The 20,460-nt window shown below is 47.4% G+C and overlaps 1 protein-coding gene across 1 annotated transcript; it reads right to left on the bottom strand.

The window, feature by feature from the left end:
• Positions 1-4,879: 4,879 nt before the first annotated feature.
• Positions 4,880-15,796, bottom strand: LOC124655051 (3beta-hydroxysteroid-dehydrogenase/decarboxylase-like). The gene is made up of 8 exons (XM_047194018.1): positions 15,529-15,796; positions 7,755-7,865; positions 7,524-7,657; positions 6,337-6,495; positions 5,897-6,019; positions 5,719-5,798; positions 5,036-5,243; positions 4,880-4,941 (listed from the first exon to the last, which is right to left on the bottom strand). The coding sequence occupies exons 1-8, from the start codon at positions 15,794-15,796 to the stop codon at positions 4,894-4,896; spliced, it is 1,131 nt and encodes a 376-aa protein (XP_047049974.1). The 3' UTR covers positions 4,880-4,893.
• Between the last annotated feature and the right edge of the window lie 4,664 nt (positions 15,797-20,460).

Below are 20,460 nucleotides of genomic sequence, written 5' to 3'. Positions count from 1 at the left end.
TATTCAAGACATTTTAGAATTACTACATGTAGCATTTCCCGATTCCAACCATATAACAATTTAACGAAGAAGATTCAACCTTCGCCATGAATACTATGAGTAAAGCCTAAGGACATATTTGTCCATATGCAACAGCGAAGCGTGTCTCTCTCCCACACAATGAATGCTAGGATCCATTTTATTCAAACAAAACAAAAACAAAACAAAAACAAACCGACGCTCCAAGCAAAGCACATAAGATGTGATGGAATAAAAATATAGTTCCAGGGGAGGAACCTGATAATGTTGTCGATGAAGAAGGGGATGCCTTGGGCATCCCCAAGCTTAGACGCTTGAGTCTTCTTAGAATATGCAGGGGTGAACCACCGGGGTATCCCCAAGCTTAGAGCTTTCACTCTCCTTGATCATATTGTATCATCTCCCTCTCTTGATCCTTGAAAACTTCCTCCACACCAAACTCGAAACAACTCATTAGAGGGTTAGTGCATAATAAAAATTCACATGTTCAGAGGTGACACAATCATTCTTAACACTTCTGGACATTGCACAAAGCTACTGGATATTAATAGAACAAAGAAATTCATCCATCATAGCAAAAGAGGCAATGCGAAATAAAAGGCAGAATCTATCAAAACAGAACAGTCCGTAAAGATGGATTTTATTGAGGCACCATACTTGCTCAAATGAAAATGCCCAAATTGAATGAAAGTTGCGTACATATCTGAGGATCACGCACGTAAATTGGCATAATTTTCTGAGCTACCTACAGGGAGGCAGGTCGAAATTCGTGACAGGAAAAAATATGTTTCTGCGCAGTAATCCAAATCTAGTATGAACCTTACTATCAAAGACTTTACTTGGCACAACAATGCGATAAAAATAAGATAAGGAGAGGTTGCTACAGTAGTAACAACTTCCAAGACTCAAATACAAAATAAAAGTACTTGTAGCAAAATAAACACATGAGTTATCTCCCAAGAAGTGCTTTCTTTATAGCCATTAAGATGGGCTCGAGCAGTTTTAATGATGCACTCGCAAGAAATAGTAGTTGAAGCAAAAGAGAGCATCAAAAGGCAAATTCAAAAAAAAAATTAAGTCTAACATGCTTCCTATGCATAGGAATCTTGTAAATAAACAAATTCATGAAGCATGATGCAACGGGCATAGAAAGATAAAACAAGTGCGGCTTCAAGATTTTCAGCAAAAGAGAGGTGTTTTAGTAACATGAAAATTTCTACAACCATATTTTCCTCTCTCATAATAATATCCGAGTAGCATCATGAGCAAACTCAACAATATAACTATCAAATGAAACATTCTTATCATGAGTCTCATGCATAAAATTATTACTCTCCACATAAGCATAATCAATTTTATTAGTTGTAGTGGGAGCAAATTCAACAAAGTAGCTATCATTATTATTCTCATCATCAAATATAGGAGGCATATTGTAATCATAATCAAATTTATCCTCCATAACAGGCGTTACTAAAAGACCAATATTATTATAATCATCATAAATAGGAGGAAAAGTATCATCAAAGTAAATTTTCTCCTCAATGCTTGGGGGACTAAAAATATCATGCTCATCAAAGCCAGCTTCCCCAAGCTTAGAATTTTCCATATCATTAGCAACCATGGTGTTCAATGCGTTCATACTAATATGTTCCATAGGTTTTTTAATTTTCGCATCAAACCATCCATGTCTTAAATCAGGAAATAGAATAAGAAGCTCATTGTTGTCCATTATACCTAACTAGTGTAAACAAGAAACAAAAAGATGCAATTACAGGATCTAAAGGAAATAGCTTCGAACACACACACAATGGCGCCAGAAAAGTACTTTACTCGGGACCGGAGTATGAGTGCCTTTTACCTTTCCTCCCGAGCAACGGCGCCGGAAAAGTGCTTGATGTCTACGGGTGCTTCTATTCTTGTAGACATTGTTGGGCCTCCAAGAGCAGAGGTTTGTAGAACAGCGAGCAAGTTTCCCTTAAGTGGATCACCCAAGGTTTATCGAACTCGGGGAGGAAGAGGACAAAGATATCCCTCTCAAGCAATCCCGCAACCACAAAGCAAGAAGTCTCTTGTGTCCCCAACACACCTAATAGGTGCACTAGTTCGGCGAAGATATAGTGAAATACGGGTGGTATGAATATATATGAGCAGTAGTAACGCGCGCCGAGAAAAGTGCTTGCTGGCGTGTGGTTGATGGTGGTAATATTGCAGGAAGTACGGATGCGGTAAAACGAGTAAACAAGCGAGCGGTAGCGATATTTAGGAACAAGGCCTAGGGATCATACTTTCACTAGTGGACACTCTCACCATTGATCACATAACAGAATAAATAGATAGATGCTAGACTCTACACTCTCTTGTTGGATGATGAACACCACTAGCGTGTAGGATTACACGAACCCTCAATGCCGGAGTTAACAAGCTCCACAATATTCGATGTTCATGTTTAAATAACCTTAGAGTGCATGACAGATCAACATAACCAAACCAAGTACTAACATAGCATGCACACTTGTCACCTTCACGCTACGAAAGGAGGCATAGATCACATCAATACCATCATAGCAATAGTTAACTTCATAATCTACAAGAGATCACAATCATAGCCTACGCCAAGTACTACACGATGCACACACTATCACCATTACACCGTGCAGGAGGAATAAACTACTTTAATAGCATCACTAGAGTAGCACACATATAAATTGTGATACAAAACACATTGCAATCATAAAGGGATATAAATAAGCACTTCACTATGCCATTCATAACGAGTGAATAAGTATTCGTGAAATATAGCCTAAGAGACCCACACGGTGCACACACTGTCACCTTTACACACGTGGGACAAGGAGTCTCCGGAGATCACATAAGTAAAACCCACTTGACTAGCATAATGACATCCAGATTACAAGCATCATCATATGAATCTCAATCATGTAAGGCAGCTCATGAGATTATTGTATTGAAGTACATAGGAGAGAGATTAACCACATAGCTACCGGTACAGCCCCGAGCCTCGATGGAGAACTACTCCCTCCTCATGGGAGACAAGCAGCGTTGATGAAGATGGCGGTGGTGTCGATGGACGAGCCTTCCGGGGCACTTCCCCGTCCCGGCGGCGTGCGCGGAACGGAGACTCCTGTCCCCCAGATCTTGGCTTCGCGATGGCGGCGGCTCTGGAAGGTTTTCTCTGGTTTCGTCGAACGTGGTAGGGTTTTCGCGACGGAGACTTTAAGTAGGCGGAAGGGCAAGGTCGGTGGAGTCCTGGTGGGACCACACACTAGGCCTGCGCGGCCAGGGCTTGGGCCGCGCCGCCCTACTGTGTCCCCACCTCGTGGCCCCACTTCGTTTCCCCTTCGGACTTCTGGAAGCTTCGTGGAAAAATAGGACCACGGGCGTTGATTTCGTCCAATTCCGAGAATATTTCCTTACTAGGATTTACGGAACCAAAAACAGCAGAAAACGAGAGCCGACACTTCGGCATGTCGTCAATAGGTTAGTTCCGGAAAACGCATAATAATGACATATAATGTGTATAAAACATGTAGATATCATCAATAATGTGGCATGGAACATAAGAAATTATCGATACGTCGGAGACGTATCATGGTGTCTATCATGTCATCTAAGGATCCACCACAGATTTCCACATTGATGGGTCTTTTCGACAATAGTCAACTCAAAATTTGAGCTGTGTGCAAAGGAGAATTCTTTTTACAGAAGAGGTTTTGGCAGAATTCGGCGATTAACCGGTGACTAAAGACAGAATGATTTATGTTTGTATGTATGATTGCAAGACGGATAGAGATATTGAAAGGCAGAATATTTAGTTGAACAAAAGGCAGATTAGAGAGACACATGTGTCCTTAAGTATCCTCCTACAACCGGGATATACGGGTCATATTAAAATCCCAAAATCCCAGGGCGGTCCAAGAACCACCCTGGCCACTCTGTAGATCCACCCATGTACAGAAAACACATGTCGCCAATTCTTTAGTCATCATTCGTGACAAACAAAATAAACGTCGGGGAAAAAGGCCGTCCATGGTGGACAAGTGCAGCGCAGTGGTTGGTCAGCAGCCGTGATGAAAAATAATCGCCGCAGGCAGAAGGTCATATATGGAAGCCATGTGACACCCTCCCATTTGTCGGTGCCACAATTTTATTTGTCCATGTGTCATCCTCTGATTGGACCATGTGGCGTCCTCTGATTAGTCCATGTGTCCATGTGATGGGTCCATGTGTCATGCGATTGGTCACGTGTCCTCCGATTGGTCCACTAGGGACGATGAAACCATTTTGCCTGCACGTGATGACGTCATCAAACATTGGTAACAACATCTTGCATGCGACGTTTTGTAAACGTCACGAGTCCGATGACATCATTAACGGAGCATGTGATGTCAGTAGGCACCGCTAACTACTGTCGTGATGCCGTCGACACGTGTCACCATGCGTGACGTTCGTGATGAAAAAAATGTCACGGGTGAGCGAGCCTAGGCTGGGGTGATCCAGTTGGGTGCAATGAATATCCAACACGCCACGACCGTACATGGCATTTTTCGATCGATCGGTGTACGATAATTTTTTTCTTCACAAAATTCAGCATACATGGCTGCTAGTGACGTTTCTAGTTTCGCAAGTGACGTTTGGAAAATGTTGTAAGCTGCATGGATTCTTGTAGTGGTTACAAAGCTTTATAAGTTTATGGTCAAATACAATTGCAAATATGCAAGATTCAATCGTAGACAAGGTAACTATGTCTATCATGTACATGTATTAGATGTTTCGTTCATATCTATTTCATGGCAATAAGTGTAATTGATGTCGATGGAATTTTGTATCATTTTTTTCTAGATAAATGTGTGTATCTCACGCCATGAACTGCTTGTAGAATTCAGTAGTCATCTTTACTCCCTCCTAAAAATTTATATGGGGAAAAGCATCAGCGTAATGAAATAAATATTAGATGCTAAGTTAGAAATACGGAAGAAAACTGGTGGGTAGTACAAACCTTGAGTGACACTATTGGTTTGTAACCAAGTTGTTCAGCAGCGTTGTTGCAGGTGAATGTTCTATTCACCGTGGCATACTTAATGGTTGTGGATGTTACTGCGCTAGGGTTATGCATTCCAAAGCGAGATAATATTTTCTTGTAGCTCCACTCAACCAGAAATATTATAGGCATGAGGAGATACAAAGGTATTCTTAATTTAAATCGGCTGCAAACATACGTCATAAGTTAGTATCTCATATCTTGCCATATTGCTCCAATTGTAAGAAGTACATAATTGTCATTACCAGATTGTGCCTTACTTTATCACAACAAATTAATATATAGATAAAATCGAAAAATTGTAAATAAAGAGGCATGTACTATTTATATTAAGTGTACTAATTACTTCCAAATACAAAGCCATGTGATTAATATGTCAATTTTCTGTTAGGAAAAACTATTTCATGATAGTCATTTGCTATATTGCAAGTCCTAATATTTATTGATAACATAGAGTGCAGATAAAGGTGGCACATATATATAAAAGCCACGGAACAACGCTGTTTCCACATGTACTTGTACTTAGATGTGTTGTCGGGGCAGAGGATGTGTGTCAACACAAAATGAAACTTTGAAATTTATAATCACTTTAACTACGAATTTGATGCACTATGATATAGGAGGAAATAGAGAAACATCACCTTTTGTATCCAAGGTCTTCCAAAACCATATAGAAAAAGTCCCACAAATTCATTGGCTCCATATTAGTTATAAAGTAGGCCTATCAAATAATTAAACATGTCATTCTCTCAAAAAAAACTGAGCATGTCAAGACAGAAAAAACATGAATCATATGATAAATACGTACTAAATACGTACTTTGCCTCCACTTCTCCTTGCACCTTCTCTGGTAGAAAGTGTTTTCTCAGCACATAAATGACCGTGCACCACATTATCAACATATACAAAATCATCACAATTCTTTCCATCACCCATAATAACCTGCAACAATAAACACGGTGTAATATAATTTAAACTACGCATGAAGGATTTTCTTTGAGTTAATTTAAGTCGACAAAAATGTATTGACTGAACTGAAACCATCGCTGCTCCTAACGTTTTGGTTGGTAGCTTAGTATCTTAGGTCCCGTTTTTGTTGGCACCAGCCAATCGAAAAAATGCCTCCATGGACCGGGGCACAATGTTTCCAGTGGTATTACAAAACGAAAATACTAAATTATATATATGTACACTAGGTTATTTAACTTTAATTATATTATCACTTGTATAGTTATGTCGCCCAATATAAAAGTGCTTACAATAAATCCTCTCCAAGAAACTAATATTGGCACCAGCCTACCACCGGGACCAAAAATGCCTCCAGGACGTATACAACAAGTGAGAAGCTCATCTGTGTCATTGGCGTTCATTACTAGCTTTTCAGCTTCTGCCTTCGTTTCTGTGTAGGCATCTGCAAACTAACAATACCAAAACAAGGTGGTTAGCAGTAGAATGAGTTAATTTATTCTTAATTATTTTTATTAGGGTGATTTGTTAGGTAAATGTGTTCGAGTATATTTAGTAATTGTAGATTACACGGGATTTGTGTAGAATTTGTAATCCATCTTCCACCTTATCTTTAGGAGAGTTTCTTAGCCTTCAAATCTTTTAGTACTATATAACTAACCCGAGAGGCTCAATAAAAACATGCACCGTATTACGTTAATCTCTCTCATTCTATATGGTATCAGATGCAAAACCATAGTCTAGTTTCTAAACAAGCTTCTGAGGTTGATCTCCATGATCTTTGTCGGGGGCCACACATTCGTGGTGTAGGGTTAAATTTGAGTTTTCTTTTCCATCGTAGATTAGTTTTTCTCTTATTTTTTGAGCCATCACCCGCTGTTGTTGACCGTGAGCTGCTCCCGACTTATTTCTGGTGATGCAGAGGAGGCGAGGAAGAACGAGGAGGAGGCGAAGCTATGCTTGGCGGCGCTTGCTTAGACACGCGGAGGTGGAGTAGTATTGTAGAGGACGTCCACCTGGAAGGTGGTACGAACCGGAGATACTTGATCCCCATACTTAGAATGCTACTTTGTATTTTGAGTCCATCTTTGTCTCCAACTTTAACCATTAAATTTACCAACGAAATGTGATTTAATTTCGCAGAAAAAGCATGCCAGTGAACTCACATTTCAAAAACAATAGCTATGTACATATAACTCATATATTTTTGGTCCAGTTAATTTTTAAAATTGGGCATAAAATACTAATTCACCTTGTATATAAAAACAGCTCAAGATGCAAACGTAACAACTATACTACTCTCTCCGTTTGAAAATAAGTGGCTCTGCTTTTTCTGGATATGAGGCATTTCAGCTTTTAGGCACATTTATATACCAAGATAAGGATAAGTGTATATATCATTTGGTTTCATCCTGGAAGTGCAGAACCTTAAGCAGTAACACATGGAAGCGAGAATAATTGAGTCATTATGCGAGGCAACCTTATCTGGATATGGCGTTGATTCATCTACGCTGAAGAGGCCATGAACTCCGTCGAATACAACCCCACTCGAGCTAGTGTATATTAGCTTTTTAACCTTGCATGTGTTACAAGCCTCGACGACATTCTTTGTCCCTGTAAGCGCTCAAGCAACAAAAAAAAAGTTCCGTGAGTACATTAATTTGCAGACCTGTCAAAAAAGGTGAAAATAAGATGATTTCACGATACTAACCCTCGACGTTGACCTTGTAATGAAGAGGGAAGTTGTTGTTGGCAGGATCCGGCGCAGCAGTGTGGAAAACAGTGTCTACCCCTTCGAAAGCTGCAGTGCACAAGACATCATCTTAAAATAAATACCGTGTGAGAACGTTCCGTGATGATGTATAAACTTGTGAATGTGCAGACGACCTGGTAAGCTAGCTAGCTGCATGCGAATGGATTGGGGACGAAGGTCAGGTGGATGGGTTTCTTTTGGCAAGGAGATACGTATATGCCAGGATCCTATCAATACTATGCTCTCATCAAATTGCTAACTCGGATCTTTTACGTGGTTGGTATTAACTGGCAGGCAAACAAACTAAAAGAGTCTTTTTAGAGTACATCAAATAATTTCGGTCCGTTTGTTTTCGTGATCCAACGGCCCATATTAGCAATACTACAGCCAAATTCGTGTAGTATTTAGTCATCAGGGGTATTTCAGGCAGTTCACTAGTATTAATCCCGTGTCCCATTTTCTCCAAAGCTGAAGGGGACTATTGTAACATGGAACTCGTCGCCGTTTCCTCCTACCCCCATCGCGGTCTACCGTCGCCATCCCCGCCGCCACGCCATTGCCGGGCCCCAGCCGTCCTCCACAGCCCCCTGCCTTGAGACCCCACTACCGACGGCGCCATCTCAAGGATTGGGCAGATGATGGAACGGCCTGCATTACTAGATGCGTCCACAACTGATGCTAGTTGAATCGATGATGGATAGCATCCGCTCGTCTGAGATCGGCCTCTTTTTTTCCCTACATTCAAATGGATGCTCAGCTCCAATTATTCATGTTGGAAATTGTGAAAATTTCCAATCTTCGTTTTTGTTAGAGAGAGAAGAGACAGAGAGAGAGAGACACGGATGATTCAGTTCAGGTTCTGTTATTGAGAACATCCAACTTGTCCAAAAACGTATTGCAAGGCAGAGTATGGTAGTGCTGCGTTGTAATTCCAGGGCAGCGAGAGAGAAAATCGGACCAAGCGCCGTAGCTGCTTGATGGTCGCCGTGGCAGCGCGGGCAAGTTGCCAAGGTCTCGTTCTACTGCTGCCCGGCCTAAACTTCAGTTCAGCAGGAAGCCGCTGCGATTTCAGAACTGGCCACAAATCCCAATTAATGGCCTCCCTGCCGGTGTGAATGATATCCCCGCAGCTGCAGGGCAGCTTCAAAATGGCTGGACTTAGACGGATTGAGAGTCTGGGGGCATTTGTCGAAGTTCAGCTTTCAGAGCTACCAAGCTAAGAGCATCTCCAGTCGCGTCCCCCAAACCGTCCCCCAAAGGGATTTGGGGCGCGCCGGACAAAAAGCGTTCCAGCCCGCGTCCCCCAAAGCCCTTTTTGTCCGGCGCGCCCCTATACGGTGTCCGGCGCCCCGAGCCCGTCCCCGTCCCACAGGGGACGCACCGGGCACGCCGGACACAACGAAAAGCGAGGCGAGGAGGCGCGGGGCCGACGCGTCGGCCGGCACGGCTAATTTTAACCTAACCGTCGCCTACCTCGCGACGGAAGTTATTCGCGCGCAGCGGCATCTTTGCCTTAATGGCGACGGAGGGGCAAGCGAGACGTCTCGTCGGTGCTGCGCAGCCTCCACGCGTCGCCGGCGTTCGCACGCCACCGCCCGTTCCCGCGCGATCTTCCCGCCTCTTCTCGTCTGTTCCCGCGCTTTCTTCCCGACGCCGGCGTCTATAAAAGGTCTCCCGGCTCATCAATGGTAGCCACCACACCCCGCCGGCATCAAACACAGCCCTCGTCACTCCACAGCCGTCTCCTCCGTCACCAGTGGCAATGGCGAACCGCCCGGCGATGGCCACTTCCCTCCACCGCCGTCTCCTCCATTGACGAGCCGGCAGCGGCGTGCGGCACTCGAGGAGGCACTCGAGGAGGAGGCCCGCCGGCCGGCGTGAGGCGCAGCAGGCGGCGGATCTAGCGGCGTTCTCCGCCCTCGCTCCGCAGCTCGAGGAGGCCGCGGCGGCGCAGCAGCCGTGGCAGAGCAAGCGGTGCGACACCGTTGCGGCGTTCGACGCCTCGACGGGACAAGAGGCGCGACGGCGCCGGTACAGGGAGGAGATGGAGCAGCGATGGGCTGACGAGCGCCGGCGCCGCCGCGATGAGCGGCAGGCGCCGTTCTGTGAACGGCGTGACTCGATCGAGCGCCGGCGGCATGAGTCGATCGAGCTCCAGCAGCAGGCGACGGCGGAGGAGCGTCGACAGCGGGAGTCGGCGCTTACGGCGCTATGGGGGAGGCGGGCGGAGCAGTTGGCGGCGGCCGACGCGTTTGCGGCGGCGATGATGGAGGCGCCAACAGATGTGGAGGAGGAGGCGCCAATGGAGGAGGAGGCCGAGGCGGAGGAGAACGAGGTGGAGGACGACGATGACGACGACGAGTTCGACTGGTCCGACGACGACGCCCCGCACCCGGACGAGACGGCCGATCAGCAACGCGCCCTCGTCGAGTCCTTCGAGTCGGAGAAGAAGCTCCAGGACGACGCCCGTGCCCGCGAAGAGGCGCGGATTCGTCGCGCCGTCGAGCTCTCCCTCCGTGCGGCCCAGCGAGGGAGGGCGGAGGAGGACTATCGGCGGGAGCGGCACCGTCCGGCCACCGCCGAACGCAAGGAGAGGAGGCGCGCGCAGGAGGAGCTGCGGCGTAGGGGAGGCGACGACGGGGCGGGGCCGTCGAACGCGCCGCCGGGCGGTCGTAGCCTAGGTTTAGATGAAATCTAGCCGTTTTCATTCAAACTTTGTAATATATAATCGAAATTGAATGAAAACCTTTATTTTCGTGCACAAATATTCATTTGGGGCGGCGTTTGGGGGACGCGGCTGGGGAGCGACGTCCCCCAAACGCGGCACGAACAAAACACGTCCCCCAAACGCTCGATCCGGCGCGGTTTGGGGGACGGTTTGGGGGACGCGACTGGAGATGCTCTAACATCAAATACATTCCTAGATAGTCGGGGAGAGAACGCACGTACTAGTAAGGGCATCTCCGGCGCGGCGACGCAAAGTGATCGGACCGTCCGCGGCTGTGTCCGCAGCTCACGGACGCTGCGCGGACACGCAAGTGTCCGCTCGTGGCAAACGTTTCGTCGGACCCGCCTGGCAGTGACCCAGACTCGATGCACAGCGGCGCCAGTATGCGGCGCCGAGGTGTCGCTTCGGCAGTCTACGCGACGTTAATGGCGACGTCTCGCATGGTGTGCGGCCGTCGCCTCCCTCCGCGCATGAAGTAATGGCAATGCCACGAGTGGTGCGGAAGTCGCCTGCCTCTAGCCTATATAAACAGGGGCGCGCGCATCTCATGTCCTCCCACACTAACCCTAGCCACCGCACAATCCACCGTAGCGCCGCTGCCGCGCAACCTCCACCGTAGACACCATGAGCACCGCCGGCTGCGGCCAGGCTGCCGCGACTCCACCTCCACCTCCGACTCCACCTCCCCTGGCCTTGAGCTCCAACGAGGAGTTCGACGACGACGATAGCACATGCGACCTCCTCGACCCGGTCAGGGACGCCAAGTTCCTGGCTGACGCGGAGAAAGAAGCAGAGGAGGAGCGGGCGGGCCACACGGCGTTCGATGCGGAGATGGAACGCCGCAACCGCAGAGGAGGATGACTCCGACATCTCATGGTCCTCCGATGACCCTGATGCGCCTACCCCGAAGGAGAAGGCGGCGGAGCAGACAGCGTTAGTCGAGTCCTTCGAGATGCTTAAGGACGATGTCGCGAACGCGATGCTGCGACAGTGCCTGCAAAAGGACGCGGCGGCGCACCGAGCTCTAGCGGCTGCACGGCAGGTGGCGGAGAAGCAAACGAGGGAGGGATGCAACAACGGGGCCGAGCCAGGCAGCAAGTAGTCTATGTTTCTACTTGTATAGTTTCTATGTAGTAGTTTCTATGTTTTTTAAATATATTTGCAAAACAAAAAAATAGATCATCCCGCTAGGAGCACACCCAGACGCAAAAAGAACGTGCGGATAAAATATATTCACGGAGCAACGCAAACGAACGTTCGCGACCACTTTTAAGCGTCCGAAATATGTCGTCCTGTTGAAGTAATAGTAGGGCTAGAGCACACGGCCACCCCGCTGCCGTCCCAACGTGTCGCAGCCTATCCGCTTTGGCGCAGCCTGGCGGCGTGCTACAGTAGGAGGCGGCCCCGGCGTCCGGGCCGGGCAAAGCGCGCTGCTAGCTGTCCTGCGTCGCGCAACTGATCCTTCTTTTTTAGATCAAAGGCACTCAAGTGCCCGACTTTGAATTAACAAAGCCACCACCGGCGAGAAAGATACAAAGTGCTGAACCCAGCTTACAGAACGACACCACACACCCACACGAACTACCAAAGAAGCTACAGTCGGAAGCGCGACCAACAAGCTCAGCCAAAGCGCCTACGAGGACTCGGAGAAGAACTGGAGTCTACGAGTAGTCGGGCCGGAGCTCACTCGAGAGTGAGCCATTTTCACGCGCCTCAACAGAACTCCTCCGTCGCAGAGACGCCACCGGAAGCCGACCACCACCAGGGGCCGACCCACGTTGCTCACACACCGAAAAGCAGCGCCAAGGAAGCTCGACAAGGGAAGGGCACGAAGCAAGCCTTGCCGAAGATTGCCAAACGAAGAGTCGGCGCCATGAAGAAGCCTCGCACCTCCGCTGACCAACCGACGGGGAGCCGCACACCGTGAGCTCCAAGGTGGTGTCTTCAAGAAGAGAACAACCCAAGAGCGCCGCCACCACCCGATCCGAAAATCTTGGGCTTTCGCCCGGAGCACCTAGGTGAGCCGAGAAAAGCCGCATCGACGCCTTCAAGAAGGGGACGGCGTCCGTAGACGTCGCCGTCGCGTCTCGGGAAGACCCGAGCAAGGGTTTCCCCTCGGCAACACATCTCCACCACCAACACAGGGTAGGGGCACCGCCAAAACGGCGACTACACCACTGCCACGGAGCGCCGCTCGCCGAGGTCACGTCGCCCACACGACCATGGCCACCGACCAGCACCTGAACCTCTGGCTCGCTCGTCAGCCAAGAGGTTCCCACCAACTGAGGCCGCCACCTCAGAAACCGATCTCCTTGCGCCGCCGGACCGCAACGAGCACCGAGGACTTCGCCGACACCGGGCTCCCGCACACCATCGGACAACCACCGGCCTCACCGGGATCTACCCCGCGCAGATCCCGGGGAGGAAGCTCCTCCACCATCTCCGGGCGAACCACAACCACCACGGTTGGTGCCGCCACCAGATCTGGAGGACAGGCAAAGGGGAACTCCAGCGGCCGGATCGTCGGCCAGCAGCCACCCCGGCAGCCGGAATCGACAGATCCGGCGGGGGATTGTCACGGGGCACCGGAAATGGGCGAGGCCCCCGCCCCCGACCCAATCTCGCGGCGACCGGGGCGCCGAGGCCGGTGGCCGCGCAACCCTGGCTCTTCCCGGAGTCTCCCTTGCCCCAGCACGCAGCCGACCCGAGCGCCGCCACCCGCTGCGCCCGGCGCTGCCCGCTGCACTCGCCGCCGACGGCCGCGCCGCCGCCAGCCGAAGCCGTCTTCAAGGACGCGAGGAGCGCCAACCGCCGCGAGGGCCTGAGCCTCCGCCAGCCAGCCGCAAGGAGGGGGGCCTCACCGCCGCCGTCTACCGCACGGGCAAGGCCCGGCGGCGACCACCGGCGGCGGCGGGGCGGGGGGAGGGAGAGGTCGCGGGGCTAGGGTTTTCTCTCGGGAGCGTCGGGGATGTGTTCTCAGACCTGCCAGGGTCTCTTGGTTTTCTGTGTCGAAACTAATTCACATCAACTGATCCTTCTAGGTCACGCTTTGACTGGAACTCTCGATCCCGAATTCACGATCAAGAGCCAGCTAGCACTGATGTGATGTGTGTTCTACTTGGATCTCACGTCAGTACAGTGTAATGGGTTGGAAGTGAGAATGCGAATGAGCGTTTTTCCTCTCACCTAGCTTTCTTTTGTAAGCGCATCTCCAGCGCCGTGACGCATTTCGGTATCCGCCAGCGTCTGTTTGCATCGCGCGGCGGATGCGGAACAAATCATTTTTGTCCTCGCGTCCGTTTCCATCTAGGGGTGGCTCCAGCGGCCCGATTCATTTCCGCGTTTGCATCAATTATGAAGTTTCCAAACAACAAAATAAGGATTCAATGAAGTCATAGTTATTACATTCAAATTTTAAAAAGTCTACATGAAAATAAGATAGTATTCCTCTAGGCATGATCTTCATGGCCAGCCAATATCCACTGATGCTCAATCAGATCCGTCTGCAGCTGTTTGCAAACGTTTTCGTTAGTGACTTCTACATTCATATGTAGATAGTCCTCGCAAGATAAAGCCCTAGGGAGTGGCGCAACTAGCTCACTTTGGAAGTCCCAGTGGTTCTAATTGCGGCCATCAGGACGCTCGTTCTCAACAATCATGTTGTGCATGATCACGCAGCATATCATCACCTCATGCATGGTCTTCAGCGACCATTTCTTGCCGGGTGACGGACAATTGCCCACCGAGCTTGGAGTACACCAAATCCGCGCTCCACATCTTTCATGCAAGCCTCTTGCATCTTGGCAAACCTCCTCGTCTTCTCGGAGTTTGGATTACTGACAGTCTTCACCAATGTGGCCCAGTCAGGGTAGATGTGCCATCAGCAAGATAATATGGCTTGTCATATGCATTTCCATTGATCTCATAGCTTACCCGGGGAGCTTTGCCTTGCATGAGCCGGTTGAAAACCGGTGATCGGTGCAACACATTGATGTCATTGTTGGAACCGGCCATGCCAAATAATGAATGTCAAATCCATAAATCAATGGCCGCGCAAAAATAGCGCCAAAAAAAGGGGAAGAAACCTACCAGCGCAATTGACCGAACAGGTCGTGGGCGGCGCGGAGGGCGGCGGAACCGGCAACCTTTGGCCCCAAAACAGCCGGCAGGTACGCGCCAGAGCCAACCGCGAGTACGTCTCCCGCGCGGCGACAACGGAGCCGACGGCGAGTACTGCGGCGCTGCGACGGACGGCGGCGGGTGGGGTTGAGGTGGTGGCGTCGCGCTAGGACAGCAAAGAAGGGGAAAAAGAAGCAAATCGAAGCGGTCGATTTCGCTGTCTCTGACTTACGGGACCGGGTAAGAAATGGAGGACGCTCGGCGCGTCCGCGCAGCGTCCGCGGAGACGCAAACCTGACGCATATTTGGGTCAGGTTTGCGTCTCCGCGGACGGGCCGGTCACTTTGCGTCGCCCCGCTGGAGCAGGACCCAGCGTATTTCCGGTCACGTCGGACTAAAACGGTCGCTCAGCGTCCGTTTGCATCGCGCCGCTGGAGATGCCCTAAGTCACAAACTTGCTATCCCTCACGCGAATCAAAGGTGACACTTCGCACAATGAATGGGGGCAGCGAGTGGAGGAGACGGTGGCGCAGGTCGAAAGTCGAAACTCACAGCGTAGACGAGACTACCTAAATCGAAGAACCTTCAAACACGAGCACGAACTGATTTTAGATTAACACAAATTACTTAGACTGGTGAGTGACAATTCCACCCTAATAGAAAATTAAATTACCAGATGTTAGAGAAATAAAATAAATTAGAACGCTACCCCAGGCCCAATGAAGTTTAACCGTTAGATCATGCCATTGCCATATACTACACACTTAATGTGTAGTAAGATGTACCGCGTAAAATCCCACAGTTAAAGGGTTATGCCGATTAATTGTTGGATGAGTTACCTCGATGTGTAGATCGGTTAGAATATCTTTATGGAAGAAAAACGACGGAATGACAAGATAACAGTACCTTCTGTAAGTTGGCCTAGTTTGCATACGTCGGCGCAGACGTACACGGCACGGCCGTCGCGAAGGGCGGCGCCGAGAAGTCCTTCATTCTCGACGGGTTCCAGTGCGGCGTCGGCGCCGATGTCGGTGATACGAACGCGCCATCCTCCGGAGCGGAGCAGCGCCATAACCAGGTGCCTCCCCATGAATCCCCGTCCGCCGGTCACTGCGCACCACCGTGCGTCCAGGCTGTCCCTGGATGGTTCCATTTCTCCGGCTAGCTAGTAGAGAATGCAGTACTATTAGTGCTACCGTCAACTAGTCGATTGCTTCATATCATATATATAATCTTGGCCAATCATTTATTTATTTTGGGCGACGATGCCAGCACTAGTATGACTGCGCTTGTACCCGTGTGTTGCACACTTGCACTGTTGCTACGCATAGGCAAACTAAACAACACCTTTCTTACAAAAATATTTTAGCAAAATTAAAGTATTAAATTTTACCATCATTGACTACAAATGCTCAAGTAAAACACACCTTTCTTAACATTTCACACAGAAGACATGTATGGCTCCTAAGAAGTATTTCATTTTTTCTGCTATGCGCAAATGTCATTTGTCGGAGTTGAATGCTGTAAAAAAAGAAAGCTTGAAGCCCTACCAGATGCCATCAATTGCAAGATGAACTACTTCCCCGCTATTTTACAATATTTTGCATAATCATGCTCCAAAAAACTAACCAATACAGGATCCCTTGGCATGCAATTAACATTAATTTGCAACGTCAAGGTGCTGGAAATGGAAAAGTGCCAAACGTTTTCTGATACTGACTTGGGTTTACAGGTAGTTAGACACAACTATGTAAGGAAATAAACCTGGTTTGGCAAAGCTGTTAAAAGGGGGATCTTGCATCTGGGCTTCCTTTGCACGATGTGGTACGGAAAAATTCATCATCAGCGGAATCTGCGAATAAATTTCTTATAGCTGTTATGTATTGACGCACTAGTAGAAAAAGCCACACCAGTTCCGGTTCGTAACTGCCTTTAGTTCCGGTTGCGTAATCGAGAATAAAGCACCCCCACCCCCTTAGATTCGGCTGTGTTGCGAACTAGAACTAAAGTGTCTCCACGTGGTTGGGCTCGAGCACTCGGACTAGTGGGGCTTTAGTCCCGGTTGGTAACACCAACCGAGACTAAAGAGCTCCACGTGTGTTGCCCAGGAGCCCCCTTTCTTCTCTGTTTTCCTTTTCATTTTGTGTTGATCATTCAATTTTTTCATTTAGTGTTTTTATTTTTATTTAGTGTTTTCCATTCAACTCGACGATACCACATATAGCAATGAAGGAACCATTACACAACATCGTCATGAATACAGTGTTCATGCATATACAATATAAGTCCACTTACGATCCCTGTTGTCTAAATACAAATTCCCGGTGGTATTCTCCCTTTGGAGATATGACCTCCCTAAGTATGAACCTCACCAATTCCTCTTGAATTGCTCATATACGATCCTTTCATAGCTAGGAGACCCTCCCGGATCCGTTCGATCTAATTTAAAGAAGATGATCAATATATATATGAATGAAACTCAACACAATTGATGGTAATAAAATAAGATTGTGAATATTGTTTAGTACATGAAGTTGTTGTAGAATTATGCCCTGTTGATAAAAGGTTGTCTGACGAATGAACTTGTTTTAAACATATTATCCACATAAATTATTCTCGTCTTCTTGCCTCAAACACTTTACGAGAAAAGAGTTCAATAAAAAAATCAAGCATGATAATGGTATTAAAACAAGAATCAAAGAAAATGCGCGGACCTTGATATAGTACTACTTACATTCAGATCTCAAAATTCCAGCTCATGTTTCCGTTCACCCCTAACAACCTTGATGAACTGTTTCCAAACCCTGCCTAGCAAAGAGAATGAGTAAAAGAGTTATTAATTACTTGATATCAGGAAATGAACGGAAGATGCTGATATAGGGCAATAATGATTGAAATTACCTCGAGAGCATTTCAATCAGGTCCGACCACATCTCACGTTCTTTACATTTCGAGTCCATGAAAAATACTATTGTTTTGTCAAGTTGAATGATTAGCAGAATAAAGTGAAACATGGGCATGCATAACTCAGAGGATTACACTTAACATCGCGTAAGCGAAATCGAATGTGTACAAGACAGTAACACTCACTTGAAGTTGTAAGAAAATATTATTTTCGTATTGGTTTTAGTTTCTTTAAAAACCTTAGCAAGTAATCCTATATGTGTCCTTGGCTTATTCTTTTACCGCAACTTCATGGACGGTATTTGGGTCAATAAACCCAATGTCAAAGGTTTGTCGTCTTTTGCATTCGAGAATCTTCATTCTGCATAATAGTGTACAAAATAATATAGTGAGGATAATTATTCTTGTAGTGAACGATCTGAGCTAGAGACTTAATTACAGAGATAAATCACTTACATACAATATCAACTTACGAGAGATTTATCGATGGCGTCTTGATTGAATAACTGAAATAATTCTTCAAAGTCAATGTCTATCTCGCCGCGATGATCATGATGCTCCCTTCCTCCAAAGCTTGCATGTAACACTCATGCAATCTTTGCATTTGTGTTGTTGATGCAGGAGCTGCTCAGGTCTTAGGGGAGGCTTGTCGTACTCATTTTGTATGCTAATTCAGCCATGGGAATTGAATGGTCGTACCAAGATATCTAGCCGTTTGTGCGACTAGTCGTGCCATCTCCGGATCATCATCGGAGAACACGTTGAGCGGTGTAATGATTGGTTTTTATGTTCTTCGAGCTGGGAAATTATTTTCTCGCTTGCACTACTACTTCTCGACTGCTGCACATTCACGTTATGTGACTGTATAATAGAGCGATCATAGTTTGATGGCAAATCTTCTGGCCTTGGTCTCTCAAGCATGTCCACAAAGTGCATCACTGTTCCCAGTGCTATATACTGCTTCGGCAGGGGCCGTTTCGGTGCAAGTTGGCGTTTTACATTGTAGCCACGAAAATGGCGATTTACTCATCAATCATGTGGTATGGTAACTTGGCAGGAGCCTTCTTCGCAGTTGAGGATTTCTTCGTAGTTGTAGTACTATCCGTCGAAGCGGTGGTTCTCTTCCACTTTTGACGAAGCGACGGAGGCGGCGGAGTCTGCAAACGTGCTGGAGACGGCTGAGGCGGCGGAGATTGAGCTGGATTGCAACTCCGAGAAGTCGGTGGCATTGGCTTCCAATTTGGAATCACGATGTTTTCCTTTTCCCATAGAACGATGGCTTTCATAATTTCTCCCAGCTCATTCATATCCCCGCACCTGTAGGGAAATCAAGCTTCAGTGTGCTCAAATCCCTTCACAACTTCATCCACCCCGACAACAACGTAGCCATCTAGAACCGGAGCGCAATGGTAAGTTGGTATAGGTCCAGAAGGTAAGGCAAAGCCGACCGCCACCTTTATGGATATGTTCACAACTTTCACATGCAGCTCACAATTTTCGCTCTTTGTGATATCATCCACGGGGTAGCGAGGAGCCAACATCACTGCATAGTCATGAGCCAAGAGCTCCGTGGAAGCCACACTGCTTTTCCGCTGAGATGGTGGGACGGTAGCATCGAATTCAGGCTCTTCGGCCTGCCGCTGAGATGGGCCAGTATCTTGCTGGCTAAATACGTTTATTTTCTCTTGCTGCATCCTTAATGTTTCTTCTATCCGCTGCAAAATAGCTCGATCCCGTAATGATAAAAATCTTAACACCTCTTATTTTACTTTTTCACTATTTTGAAATACGAAAAAGATCCAAATATAAAATGCAAAGGTCGTCTTATTCAAAACCCAACATTTTTGGATTTCAAATTAAGAGCAATACCCCTAGTGCCTTCTGGCTCTCCCACAAACCCATTTTCACGGTTAGGCTGAAACAGAGTAAATAACTAGAGTATCCCGTCGTAGTGGTGGCTGCATTTATGCGACCGGGTCCGAGCCACGGGACAAGATCAAATTGGATTGGATTTGTCACATCTGCGGATGGAAGACCGTAGATTTCTCACTTTCCCTACTTGGACCGGTTTGCCTCCCTTGCTTTTCTTCTCTCAAGGCTTCTATCAGGATATATCTTCATGTCGTCAGCAAACCCAAACTTCCAAGGAACGGAGCCTGATGTGTCTCGTGTTTGTCCTTAGTGTTCAACATTCCCAAGGGCCCGTGTCAGCTCGTCGTTCTCTCTATCGGGATGTAACTTTCCCTCATGCACCTACTAATGTGAAGTTTTAAGTTCTTTGTAAGGTGTTTCAAGATGTTCTTTTGTATAGATACACTCCCACCAATGCTCGTAGAACCAATCCTTTGTCCGTTTGGCCCACCCCGATGTCTTTGGATTGACCCCTTCGCCAATCAGGTCGTTCTCATCTTTCTTCCACTTAGGCATGTTAGTTTTGTAGCCACATGTCCCCATAATGTGGTGATATTTCTATTTCTTAGCATTTTCATAATTTTTTGCCGACCTTTTCGCAGCTTCACCGATTTCTTATACTCCTCAAATTCGTCCCGTTGATTGATACCTTCGATCCGGATTATGGATTGCATCATGATAAACTTTTTCCCTAGAAGATCTAGGTTTAATCGAATCTTGGGAAGCACCGTTAAAATGGTGTAAAGGAAACGTCTACAAGACTTGCTAGTTAATTTGATTTTATTTTTATCAGATCTATCTAGTTTACTCTTAAAGGGGTTGTGTTCAATGGTGGAAATAGGCCAGGGTTAAGGTTTCTCCTACAGCTATGCATACATATAGAAATAAAGCGCAAGTATGTAGTAAATAAAATAGAGATAAGAGATTTGTGAGCAAGCACATTGATACGTTGCAAACGTATCTATAATTTTTGATGCTCCATGCTTGTTTTACACCAATTCT

The sequence above is a fragment of the Lolium rigidum genome, chromosome 5 (assembly GCF_022539505.1).
Source record: "Lolium rigidum isolate FL_2022 chromosome 5, APGP_CSIRO_Lrig_0.1, whole genome shotgun sequence".
Lineage (NCBI taxonomy): Eukaryota > Viridiplantae > Streptophyta > Magnoliopsida > Poales > Poaceae > Lolium > Lolium rigidum.
Note: the sequence above shows the minus strand (reverse complement) of the source record. Positions and strands in the feature narration are given on the sequence as shown.